Here is a 13,492-nt window from a genome sequence, read left to right on the forward strand (position 1 = left end):
TGACACCTCCAGTCATGTGTCACATGCGAGTATGTGCTATGTGTAGCCATGTGTGCATGTGTTTGTGTGGCCGATGTGTTTGTGTGGCATTTGGCTGCTGTGTGCATGCGAGGCATGAGTTTGCTGAATGATGTGTGCCTGGGTCTATGTTTCATTATTAAGCATTTGTGCTTGTGTTTATCGATGAGTGTGTGGCTATATTTGAATCTGTCAGTGGGTGTAGACATAAAGAAAGTCCATTTTCATAGGTTGTTAAAAATAGAAGTAAGTTAATTAGTGTTTTTCTGCCAGGGCGGCTTAAAGCTAGTCATGAGTGTGACTGGATACTCCCCTGCATGTGGTGACTAGGTTGGGGGTAGAGACGCCATCACAGACACACATGCCCTGAGCTATGCACACCCATCAGCAATGATGGAGAGAAACGCTGGCCTTGGGAAGCAGCAGCCCACTGGACTCACTGTTGCTGCATCTGTTGTCCCAACCTTCTAGAATGCATATATTGGTGGGACCTATGAGATCCCAGCCCTCTGCAACCCTCCTGTCAGGGTCCTTTAAATCGGTGGCTCTGCAGGATCTTAAAGTACCTTCTGAACCATCACAGAGGGCACCGTGAACTAGGGCGTTTCCTGACCCTCGCAGGAGGAGCAGATCCTCTGGGCTAAAGGCCAGAAGGAGTGATTTCTACTGGAAGTTTAGGTGAAGAAATTCTGTGCTCTGTGTGTTCCCACCTCCAAGAGGCGTGGTGAGGCCCCACCCACAACCACGCTCCAACCATGGGCCTCGTGTCTGGACAGGAAGTGGAGACTCATTTTGCTGGGTGCAGAACTCATTGGCTCTGTGCAACTGGGAGCAAGCGAGTGCATAGATAACCTTCTGCTCCAGACATGCCTGGTGATTGTCCCATAAATCACGCTGGCCATGAGAGAGGACATTCAATTCCCTGGGCTTTTCATCATGGTCAATTAGGGAATCAGCCCAAAAGGTCAGCACCACTGTCCTCGGATGAGGTTAGGCTCGACGCATGCCCAGTTCCACAGAAAGCCTCAGAGCTCGTGATTAATGCATCTGTCCAGGCTCTGGGTTTCAACCAGGCAAGCCCCTGGCATCGAACCCCAGCTTGTCTCCCCTCACTGTGAGCATTTTGCAAACTGGTCTATCACCACACAGATGGCAATTTGAAACTGCTATTTAGCCTCATTTTGGAGGCACCATGGAAAGGACTCAGGCTTTGCAGCATGTCCTGCTGTCCCTTCAAGTCTCAACGTTCTCAGTTGTTGAAGGTTATTGAGAGGATGAGATACAAAGCCTCTAAAGTGCTTGCTGCAGGGCCTGACCCACAGTAGGTCCTCGTGAATGACTGGTGTTATGCAAATTTTATGATGAATAATAAAGGCAGCCACACTGTGCTACTACTGCTTTCTTATATCCCTCCCCCTGCCACCTGGTTCTTTTTGTCTAGAATATCATTTCTTGCCCAAGAAGCTCTTTTAAATCCCTGTATAAGCGTCCCTTCCTCTGAGAGGCTTTTTTGTGTCCCCTGGAGCATGGATCAGCCCTTCTGGACTCCAGCGTGACTATGTACACTCATCCCCACCCCCACTGCTTTGACAACATCCGTGCCCTTGACTCTCTCTGGAAGGCACAGTCTGGCCCCATCCATCTCTGCTTCCCTGGTGCCTCATGCAGGGCCTCACACAGTAGAGATTCCCAACTACCCAGCGAGGCCCTAGCCCCGGGTTCCTGGAAAGTCTTGCCCTCCCACACTGACCCCATGCACCCATCGTACCTATGGTATAGCCTTCGGGACACTGCAGTTTGAGGTTGCTGTTGAGCTGGCTTGGGGCCGGGCACTGGCCTTGCATCTCCGGGCAGATGTGGAAGGAGCCACTCCAGGTGCCATCTTTCCGGCAGTGGATGACATTGCTCCCACGTCCCTGAATACCACAGAAACACAGTCACGACCGAGAGACGCCCCCCACCCTCAACCCAAGCTTCTCAAAATTAAAAGAAAACCATTTCTCCTCTCCCCAGTGTTCTGAAGGCATTGCAAATAATTTCTTGACACCGGTGGAAACCCAATCACCCTAAAACAGAGGCATTGGTATTATGTCCACTTTACAGATGGGGAGTCTGAGGGGGGACTCAGTGTGGAAAGAAACTGGCTCAAAGCTCACCAGAGAGCCTAACTCCCAGGTTCCCTAACTCCCAGCTTAGTGTCCTTTCAGAGATTTCAATCAGAGGGATTCATTCTGTTGGTTGGTTTTTCTAACTGAGGAGGTAGGGGCCCCAATGCGCCCCAGCTGGTGCAGTGGAGAGAGCACGGGTCCTGCAGCTGTTCGGGAGGAGGCAGGTACACACCAAAGCTTGCTTCCTCTCAGCCAGTGAGAACGCATGGCAGGCCAGGCCTCTGCCCTTTACTAACTCAACAACCTGGGCCTGGCTGAGAAGCTTTCTCTTCCCGAGCATTTCCTTTCTCTCCTCCCCTCCCCTTCTTCGGCATCATTCCACCCTATCCCATCCTGTTCTATCCCATCCCATTAATTATGGCACCAAGAGGGTGGTGTGGGGACACTTCTCTCTGTGCCTCAATTCTCCAAAGTAAGCAATGCACAGTTCCCCCATCTCTGCAACGTGGCAGGCAAGTGCAGCCTGCAGACACGGCCCTTTCTGCAAATCCCCTTTCAGTGTCTAAGGTCCTAATGGGAGTCCAGCTCTGTAGAAATCTCAGGACTGCCTCTGCATTCAAGGGCCATTTCTTGGTGCCCATTCTGTGCCCAGCTCTGTGGAGTTCAAAAGGAAAGTGAGCCCGTATCTGTCCCAGTGAGCCAGGACAGAGCCAGGAGGGAAAGACAGTCATGGGAACAGCCAGCCACATCAGTGTGACTGTGCTCAGTGATGGCACTGTAAGTACATGGGGACAGCTACCAGTTGCGAAAGGGAGAGCAGGGAAGCTTCACAGAGGGGGTGATGTACAGAAATGAGTTTTCAAGGATGCATAAAATCCTAGGTAGAACAGGGACGGAAGGACGTTTCCAGAAGGCCAAAGGGCATGTGCAAATGCAAGGAAGTACAGTAAGCAGCAGAGAGTCCCCAAACCTCATCAGTCTTGTGACCCAAGGAAACAAATGGGGGAGGCTAAGCTGGCAAGACCAAAAAGGTGTGGGGCCACCTTACATTTGGATTCTACCCCTTGGGAATGGAGAACCATGGGAGTTTCTGCACAGGGTGTCCATCTACCTGAGAACAAGCTGTTTATTCTTTCCTTCTTTCAAGCTTGTGATAAGGAGAGAAAGTACAAGAGGCCAGGGGAGGTGACCACATTTCATGAGTGCAACAATCTGTAGAATGGCTGGCATGCCCCTCGGCTTCCATTGAACCCCCTGTGTCTGGCCCCCAGGGTCCCTTCCCCTCACCCCTGAGCCTTAACTCTGTCTCCTCCTTGCTCTCTACAGCATCAGCACCAACCTTGACTTCAGTTCAAATTGCCTGCATGCTTGAATGCGGTATAAGCTGGTTCACTCATCCCTGCTTCTGTGGTGCTCACTGCCCTTTCTGCCTGCTGTTCCCTACCCCTGGCCCCGCCCACATATATTATCACCTGGCACAAGCCATCCTGTGCTCATAGCACCCCAACTCTGCAGAGTGCACTGCTTTAAGGTCTCTGGCAGGTGTTGCTTCTTTGGATCATCTGTTTCCACCTAGAGGATGAGCTCCTCAGGGCCCAGGAAGGTGCCCTATTCACACAGGTGCCCTGTTAGGTAGCCTCAGGGCCTTCTGCAGTGTCAGATAGGTTCTGGCCACTCCATTCACTCACTCATCATTCAATAGATATTTTTATTCATTTAAGAACTATTTGTTTGACAAAAGGTAAGATGAATAGGTAGAGAGACATGGAATGTATTTGGTTAATAAATAAAGATAAATGAATGCATGGATGAGGAAATAAAGGAATAGGTGAGCAGACAAGGGAATGAATGAACGATTGCACGCATGAGGAAATGAATAAACTCCTTGAAAGGCCTGAGGCAGGCTGAAGCTTCCGGGTCTGGGAAAACAGCTGCAAGGAGACAGGATTCAGAAAAGAAAGAGGACCCCTCTCTGGGCTTCTCCAGAATCACCAATTGCAGTGGAAACCTCTGTGTCCATGAGTGAAGGATGGCCCATTCTGAGCACACAGCCGCAGGATGACTTCAGCGTCCACCCTGAGATGTTCTGTGTGAGCTCAGGGAAAGTTTAAGAGGCTTCATGTGGCTTCAGAGAGCCCCAACTCTCCCTCCCAGAGCCCCAGGCCCCATGATTCTGCTGGGCCCCCAGGGGAGTAGGAAATTGACCCCAATTTCCTGTAGCCTTGGCCCAAAGCTATGATGCATTTGGCCTCCAGCCCCTGAAGGGCTGCAGATCTCAGCACTAAGGGGGCCAGAGCTGGCTAGGGAGCTTGGTTTGCAGCAGAGAATATATTAGAAGTAGCTGGAATCTGCCCAGGGAGTTTCAAACTGGGAAGGCTCCACCATAAAAGGTGGGAGCAGGAAGGCACTGATCTTGCTACCTCCAGTCTCTCTCCCTGTCCTGCCCAGCTCCTCTGGAACTTTGTGCTTTTGACTAATTCTGATTTAAAGACTCCTTTTGCTAAGCAGCCTTACCCTCCCACACAAGGCCTGTTCACAGGCTGTCAGGCTCCCTTGGTGGAACCCAGACACCACATCCAGCCCCATCTCTCGCTAGGTGCATGGCCCTCCTTCTGGTTGTGGTCAGTCTGCCTCGCCAGCGTGCGTCTCTTGCTCCCCACCACCACTCCTTTGCTGTGCCCTCCGCACAGTAGACTTTCTGGAGCCTCTCTGAATTTTCAAACCCTCCTTCGGGACTAGATCTTGGTACACTCAGGGCTTGCCTACCACGTCAGAGTAGATCCTTGATGTTGAATCTAGTTGGATCACAGAAGACCTGACACTGAGCATCCTGTCTGGGAAGCCCAGAGACTGCTGGCAGGGAGCCCACCAGTGTACCTGGCTCTGAATGCACAATTTTGCACAATGAGGTGAAATCTTTGACAAGAGGGCTGAGGATCACTCAGCAAAACAGTATGCCCCTCTGGGCCTGGGTATCCATCTGCAAAAAAAGTATATTGTACTCTCTCGAACTCTCTTTAGCTACACAGGTCTACAAAGGGCTGAAGGCTTACAATAATCACATAATGAAATAGGTTATTGTGTGCCAGGTGCTTTTTGAACACTTGAAAATCCTTTTGACAGCCCTGGCTGGTGTGGCTCAATGGATTGAATACTGGATTGCTAAGCAAAGGGCTGCCAGTTCAATTCCCAGTCAGGGACATGCCTCGGTTGCTGGCCAGGTCCCCAGTAGGGGGCACACGAGAGGCAACCACAGATTGATGTTTCTCTCCCTCTCTCCCTTCCTCTCTCTCTAAAAATAAATAAATAAAATCTTTTAACAGATCCTTTTAATAATGTAGTTGAGTAGAAATTATGTCTCTTTTACAAATTTGGAAACTAAGGCTCAGCTAGAAGATAAAAAAGTAAGTTTTGAAATGATGCTATTGTAATGGTTAAGAGTATGGCCTTAAGCCAAACTGCCTAGGGCCACACCTCCTCTCTCCATGTCCCTTAACTTCTCTATGCCTCAGTTTCCTCAACTGTTCAACGGGCATGGTGTCCACTACCTGAGAGTCACGGTGAAGATCGTGTCAATTAGCTTATGGGAAGCATTAGAGCTTAATACACACACACTGGGCTTTTTCAGAGACAGCAAAGACTCTTAGCCACTCTGCGTACTTTCTCTCAGGGTACTTCAGAATCAACCCAACCACCACCCACGTGTGAGAGATATGGGGGGAGGGGAGGGAGACGAGGGCAGACAGAGAGTTAGACTTCTACATAGTAGAAATAAAAATCAACAAAATAATGGCAGAGAGAAATGAGGCCGCATCAGGGCAAGGCAGAACCTGGAAGTGTGGTGCAGGACAGACACAGTGGAGCTCTGGAGGCAGCCTCACCCGAGAACAGCAACCTCAGTTCTATCACATCCAAGCTGCGTAACTCGGGACAAACCTCTTGACCTCACTCAACCACAGCTTCTTCATCTGTAAAATGGGACAGTAATGCCAGCCGCTGTGGGGCTTAAACAAAGTCGCCTCTGTAAAGCACTCAGCCCAGCAACTGGCGTGGAGTAAATGCCCAATAAATCGCAGCTGTTGTTAATTATTTGCCTCTGTTCCCAGTCAATGCCCTCACATGCATGTGCTTCCTCCCAGTTAGGTACAGAATAAGTAGAAAAATGTGGCTTGTGTGCTGAGTTAGTTAAAAGAGCGCTGGTAACTTGCTGCGTGCCTTGGGGTAAGTCCCTTCCCCTCTTTGGGCTCCAGTGGTACCACTTATAAAATTAGTGGGTTGCACCGGCAGACGTCTGAGACCCTGACCACTGCTAACACCACATGAGTGTGATGTTTCTGACTTCCTCTAGGAAGCCCTGGGTGCTTGGGCAAGCGCTTGCTGACCTTGGAACTGGACATGGCCCCTGCTTGCAGAGGCGTTGTGCATGAGAGCTGTAGTGCGTCCACAGTAGAACCATAAAGGCAGGACCAGCTGCATGCTACCAGAAAGACTTTTACAGCCACCCTCTGCGACCCATGTGAGGAATGGAGTGCATATTGATTCCACTCCCACCCTCCCTCTCTTGCTCCTGTTGAGGTGCCGAAACCCACCATTAAGTGCCTGGCTTCGTGCACAGAGCACCTTCAGCCTTTTCCTTTCCTGCTGCAGCCTCTGTGCACACATCTCACATCGACCCTGTCCCCATCCTGAGATGGCCTACACCCATAAGCCCCCACAGTACTTCTTACAAGAACGGACACTGAATTGTCACCTCGGACAGCTCAGAAGCATCTGAGCTCGATTAATGCTGAGACAATTAGCACTCCTCCCCAGTCACCTGGGGATGAACCCTGCCTTTGCTGCCCACCTGCCCTGGAAATGCAGTGGGAAGCACAGGGCTGTGCATCAGTTCACACTGCCCACTAACTTGCAACCTTGGGCAAGCACTTAGCCCCCTGAACCTTCCTTCCTCATCTGTAAAATGGGTGTATTATTTCTCTTCCAAAGGTTTACAGTGAATTGTCAAAATAAGAGAAAGTCTGCGACACCAGTTTGGCTTTCGTGAAACACTTAAAAATAAAAAAAGCTGTTCTTATTAAAGTTCTTTGTCTCAGTTTACAAGGATAATGCTATAAATTCTAGAGGTGAACTGTCCAATCGGGTAGCCACTATACAGTTGTGGCTGTTGGCATTTAAATTCAAGCTACTTAAAATTGCATAAAATGTCCTATGTTGGTGCTCACTCTAGCCACCTTTTAAGTGCTCCACAGACACATGTGGCTATTGGCCCCCACAGCGCGTAGCACAGATATGGAACATGTTATCAAGCCACCAAGTTCCAGCAGCAGCGACAGGCCAGAGCAGGGGTGTCAAACTCACTTTCCCCGGGAGCCACATCAGCCTCGCGGTTGCCTTCAAAGGGCCGGATGTAATTTTAGGACTGTGTAAATGTAACTGCTCCTTAACAGTTAAGTGAGAGCTTGGTGCTGCCGCCAGATAGAAACAAGGTGCTGGGCCGGATAAAACAAAGTGGAGGGCTGGATTCAGGCCGGGGGTTTTGTGTTTGCCCCCTGTGGTCTACAGAGAGAGTGTATATTCTGCAGGTTTATGTGAGCAAGGGGTCTGGTTTCCCTATGGTTCACACTGATCTTCCCTCCCCACACCCTGGCCTCAGGTAGGATGGATGCCCCCTCCTCTGACTTTCTGGGGCTACCTTTCAAGCCACTGCCTTTGTGTTTTGGTTCTGTAGGAGCCCACAGGGAGCACTGGGGATGATCCCCCCTAGAAGTGACCTTGAAGGCAGGCTAGTGCATGTGTGCCTTCCCCAGGGCTGCTGTGTATGGGGGCACAGGCTGTGTGCGTCACAATCCCGGGGGGGGGGTCCTTGGAGGCATACACTACCTTCATTACCTCATTTAATCTTCATAAATATGAAGTAGATGGTATTATTATCAACGCCCCCCCTCCCATTTTATATATGAGGAAGCTGAGGCTTAAAGAGTTAAAAAACTTGCCCAAGTTTTCCAGCTAGTCAGTGGTAGAGCCAGGATTTGATCTCAGACACCAGATCCAGCATCATCCTGGCTCCCAAGGAACCAATAAAGTGGAGGTTTTATTTGCTAATTTGCTTTTAGTGGTGGTGGGAGACAGACGGGAACCTCCCCTGCCACAGCCCCTGTCCTCTCTGCCAGATCTGGAACTCGTTTGGAAGGCAAAGAATTCCCGCTCCATACAAGCCATTCGATTCAAGATTCTCCGGGCTGTACGTTCCTGCGTGTTTACAGGCAGCAAGAGGGGATCTGAGGTGAATACTAGATTTGGCTCTCAGTCCCCTGGTCTGAGGGCAGAGGAAATTCATTTGCAGTACAAACTAGAAACATCAATTCTATCAGGAGCCCATTTGGCCCACGTTCCCTCGTTCTCTGAGCCGACAAGCAATACCCTGCTCCTCTGCACCTCGCCTCTCCACCAGTTGCCAAACAGAACTGCTTGAGTCGTCTGATAAATTTGCATTTTCCTCTCCTTTAAATACAAACTGGCCATGAAAGGTACTTGGCAAGCCCCAGGCAGGCTGGGTTTCAGTTTGATATCATGACCATGGCCAGAATATTATTTGGCTCAGTAGTCGGGGTAACTGTTAGCAACAGTTTTATGTAAGGGAGTGTGAGGGAAGTTGATCGGCCTGTGTGAGGCCGTGGTAATCTCCGGCCTCCGCTCGTTCCAGGGCTGGCTCTTGCTTCCCTGGCTGTCAGGGATGGGAATGGCTCGGGGACGCAGACTTCCATGAGTGCACACTACCAACGCTTTTCAGGTACTGCCTGTTGGATTCAGTCTGTCCACAGCTGTGAGACCCAGGGCCTGAGTCTGACTCTGTGGACCCCAGCTTTGTCACCTTGGGTGGTGGAATGACTTCTCTGAATCTTAGTTTTTTGAACTGGAAAGTCAGGACATTGGCCTGGGTGTTTACTGCAGCTCTTTGCCCGGCCCTGTCATTTCCTGAGCCCCTACTAGGTGCCCTGGCACTGTCCCCAGTGCTGAAAACACAGGGATGATTAAAGATGTGGTCAAGGATTTCATAGCCTGAGACAGGGGGAAGGGTTGGGGGAGGAGAGAGAGGAGACATAAAATGAATTTCGGTGCACTGTGTCCAGTGCTGTGCAGGAGGAACCCTGAGAAAGGGCACTGAGCCCAAGAGTGGAAGGGACAGCAGGAAAAGGTTTATGGAGGAAGGGATACAGCTGGAAAAGGTGAGTAATGGCAGAGGCGAGATCAATCATCTGGGGACACAGGAAAGGTCTTGAATGCCACCCCGAGGAGTTGGGATTTTATGCTGGTTCACAAGGGCTTTTAGCAAGGGAGCTGACTGATGCTCTAAACAAACCACTCTGGCTGAAGTGTGGACATTACAGTAGAGAGAGTCTAGGGCTTAGAAGGAGGGAGATGACCAGGAAGTTGCTTGGTGGCCTCAATTAGAGTGGTGGCATTGGAGACAGATGAGAACTTCAGATGTCTTGGAGGAAGAATGGGTAGGACTCAGGAATTGCTTGGAGGAGGTGAGGATGGTGGTTGGGCAGTGTCTGGTATTTGGTAGCCAATAATAAAGAGTAATAAGGACTGACTGGGGACAAAACCTACCCTGGGGCCCATCAGGCACAACTTTGGCCTCACCTGGATGAAGATGCTCACACACCTGGGAAAACATGGAGTTTGCGGTTCAACCCTAAAGGGTTGGGTCTGTCAAGGAGGAGTTTTCTTTTGGAGTGTGGTCTTCTTTGGAGCCAGCTTGGCCTCTAATTTCCTTTCCCATTATTGTGATTCCTTACACATCTTACTGGTTTGTGTGTGGTGGAAGGGGTGGGTATGTGTAAGGTTTAAGGAAAATTAGGTCACAGAACTCCAGCAGAGGCAGGCAAGAATATTGGGCTTTCTCTCAGTTACATTTGGATTGAGAAAAAGTGCAGTCCCTGCTATCTCCTTCTCTTCTCTCTTTTCCCATAGTTTAGGAAAAACTGTGCCGCTAGTCTAATATGGTCCCCTTTCCCTTTATGCTTGAGGGGCCAATTAACGTCTTAAGACAGTGGTAGTCTTGTGACTTTAAATACTTCAGGGATCAATACCGTGGTGATGGTGGCAGAAAGTTGGCCTTGGGCACTCCTATCACATAACTTAACTTTGATCAAATTTATACACTGGGATTTCATATATGATGTCCTTCATAAGGGTTCCAACACTAACATATTTTTTAAGCTAAGAATCTCTGAACAAATAAAATCTGGCATTACAGGGATGAAAACAAGGACCAAAGAGGTTACAAAGAAAGATCATTAGAATCCAGTTTCTTCACTTCTGCACTGGTGATACTGCTACAATACATGTCCGGCATCCGTAACAAGTCTCCTGGAGAAAGTGGTTCTTAAAACATAGGTGGTCTTTGGTAAGTGGACAGGAGACATACCAAAGTACTGATCTCAAGTTCAAGGAGTCTTACCTGGGCAGTCTCACTGTCTTCACACTTGATCCTACACTCGCTGTTGAACCGAAAGCCATCTGTGCACTGGTAGAGTCCATGGAATTTTGGTGGAGGTGGGTCACAGGTCACAGGAACACAAGCTGTCTCCTGCCAGCTGCCATCTTGGGTACACTGAGTCTTAAAGGCCCGTCTTCAAAGAAGAGATAAAAGAAGAGGCATCTCAAGGACCAGAGGGAGGGCTAGACCCATGCTCTACCAAGACACCCCAGCTTCTCTAGAGCTAGCAGGCCTCTCTTTCCCTTTTCCATTCCTGATCCCCCACCCATCCTGTTGGGTAGGGGTGCATGCATAAGGATTAAGGAAAATTCATTCATAGAATTCCTTCACCGGGGAAAGCAAGAGTTTCAGATTGTATTGTGCTTACATGTGAACTGAAATAAGATGCAAGCCAGACAAGTCCTTGTCTTCTCCCTCCTTTCCAGAGTGCTCTGATTGGCGCTGATACTGATGATACTAACACCTACCATTTACTGAGCAATTACTAGGTGCCAGGCATTTGCAAGCACTTTACATATGCATCCTCATTTATCCTTCACAATAATGCTATATGAATTGTTAACATCACCATTGTCTTGTTGAAAAATAGAGACCCAGAGAAGTGAAGTCACCTGCATGAGGTAACACAGCTAGCAGGCAGTTAATAACAATGTCCTTTAAGATTCCCATAGCACAGAATGGTTTTGTGTCCAGCAAAGAAACGAGCACTTCTTCCTGCTCAGAGAGCTAGACCCTGCTCTGATGCTCTCCAGGACCTACAAGTCTGTGTTTGCAGCCCCACTTACTTCTTTGACTTCCGAGAGGAGCCGGGCACATGGTATCCAGGTTTGCACTTGTACTTGCAGAAAGAGCCCACCTTGTGCTTGTTCTCTCGGCACCGGGTGGTCTGGAGGTCTGCATTGGGCACTGGGGGCGGAGCTAGGCACATGAGCTCGCACAGGGCCTCTGGGAAGGACCACAGCCCATCCTCCATACAGGTCAGGAAGCTGTTGTTGCCTGGAAACAACAGACAGGTAGGCTTAGCCGACAGGGCTCTCTGATAACCAAGTGAACTCAGCAGCTGCCTGGACTCAAGCCAGCCTGAAAAACCAGAGGATCTTCCTTGTATAATTTCAGACCCTTCCACTTACAACCTGGGGACCTAGGGAGATCAAGACAGCTGCCACAAAGAAGAAGAGATCCACCAGCTTGGAGAGTGACTTATCCCATGTATACATTGAATTAAGGTTCAATGCTCCTGACTACTGCTCCTAAACCTCTTCACTCAGTAGGAAGGAGACCTCACAGGCCTCCTTGCTTTGCCAGGTGTACATCTGAGCCCAGGGATGCAAGCCCTTGCCTTCTAATAATCAACAGAGAAGCTCCTATGTGAATCGACTGAGAGATCCGAGGCTGCTCCTTGCTGGGCCCTACTCCTCTTATTTACCCTAGAGCCCATCACGCCTGGAAGGGACGGCAATGTGCTGTCTGAAGGTCTGACTTTCCTGTCAGTCCCCAGGGTTTGTGAAGCTTTGCCAAAGCAGCTGAGAGAGCAGCACGTCCCCCGTAGCCCATGCCAGCTTGGACAGCGTGCTGATGGCTGTCGGGAAGCTGGCCTGACAGGGAACATTGCACATAAAAATGAAACCCAGGGAGTGAGGCTTTTTCCTGCCAGGTCGTATATTATCCACACAGCCTTCCACCGGCCTCCTCAAGACAATGAGAGATGGACCTACAACTTGGGTTTCTCAATCAAACCCTCCTCTTCTGGGTGATCACTGAATAGTGTTGACAGCCAGGGCTGGAAGCATGAGGGAGGACCTGGGATTTGGAGACTGGAGGGTCGGACTGGAGGAAAGGAGGGGTGGAGGGATGGGATGGAGCTGACGGTTACTATGTACTGAGTGCTTTGATGTGCATTCTTGTGAATGAGAGATGAGAATCTTGTGATGAGAATCTCGTGCTTTCTCACAGCTGTGCTCATAGTGTGATGCTTTGTATTTGGAAATAGACTCAGAGAGGAAGTGACTTGACCAAGTTCTCGTAGTTAATAAAAGGCCAAACTGAAGTTTAAAGCCAACATTGTGTAACTATAAGACAGTTATAATTTTTAATGGGAAGTTGGCTCTGTATGCTCAGCAGAGACCTTGTCACCTATTCTGAGAGGCAACCCCAATAGCCTATCTATAGAAAGAAAGCAATTGCTCCTGCCTTTCTTTTTTCCCTTTTGAAAGATTTTATTACCTTATTTTTAGAGAAGGGAAAGGGAGAAAGGGAGGAAGAGAAAAATAAATGTGAGCGAGAAACATGGGTCATTTGTTTCTTGCATGCCCCCAGTGGGGGACCAGGCCCGCAACCCAGGCAAGTGCCTTAACCAGGAATCAAACTGGTGACCTTTCACTTTGTGGGATGATGCCTGACACACTGAGGCACACCCTTCAGGGCTCTCCTGCCTTCCATGGTACCGTATTTTTTGGACTATAAGATGCACCCCCCCAAATTTGGGAGGAAAGAGGGGTGCACCTTATAGTCCGAATGTACCTTACCTGGCTCGCTGGGGGTGGGGGCAGGTGGCGGTGGAGCAGAGTCACAGGTTAGTAAATATTTTACCACATTTTTTGTTTCAATTTTTTTCCTATTTTCCTCCTCTAAAACCTAGGTGAGTCTTATGATCCTGAGAATATGGTGCATTAATGATAAGTGTCCAGAAAAGTGCTGTCAATTCCTTATTTGCTTCTTTCACACCTTCCATGTCTGCTTGCCTTCCTTCCCCTCTTCCTCCTAACCTTTCCCCAACATTAGTAGAACTGAAAGGACCATGTGAGTTGCACAGAAGGCTTCATTTATTCAACAAGCATCTATGGAGCATCTACTATATACC

At 49.3% G+C, this 13,492-nt stretch overlaps 1 protein-coding gene across 2 annotated transcripts in view; it reads right to left on the reverse strand.

Moving 5' to 3' along the window:
- The window catches only part of PAPPA (pappalysin 1), a 221,280-nt gene that overhangs the window by 36,632 nt on the left and 171,156 nt on the right, over positions 1 to 13,492 (reverse strand). For both annotated transcript variants that reach the window (XR_008389935.1, XM_037154716.2), the window contains exons 16-18: positions 11,418 to 11,628; positions 10,594 to 10,765; positions 1,787 to 1,934 (exon numbers count right to left, since the gene is read on the reverse strand). Coding sequence is in view for 1 of the 2 variants with exons in the window: in XM_037154716.2 (XP_037010611.2) it covers positions 1,787 to 1,934; positions 10,594 to 10,765; positions 11,418 to 11,628 (531 nt within the window). In the remaining variant the exon portion in view is untranslated. The remainder of the gene's footprint in view (positions 1 to 1,786; positions 1,935 to 10,593; positions 10,766 to 11,417; positions 11,629 to 13,492) is intronic.

Source organism: Artibeus jamaicensis, unplaced genomic scaffold (assembly GCF_021234435.1).
Source record: "Artibeus jamaicensis isolate MK-2021 breed Jamaican fruit bat unplaced genomic scaffold, CSHL_Jam_final scaffold_1964, whole genome shotgun sequence".
Classification (NCBI taxonomy): Eukaryota; Metazoa; Chordata; class Mammalia; order Chiroptera; family Phyllostomidae; genus Artibeus; species Artibeus jamaicensis.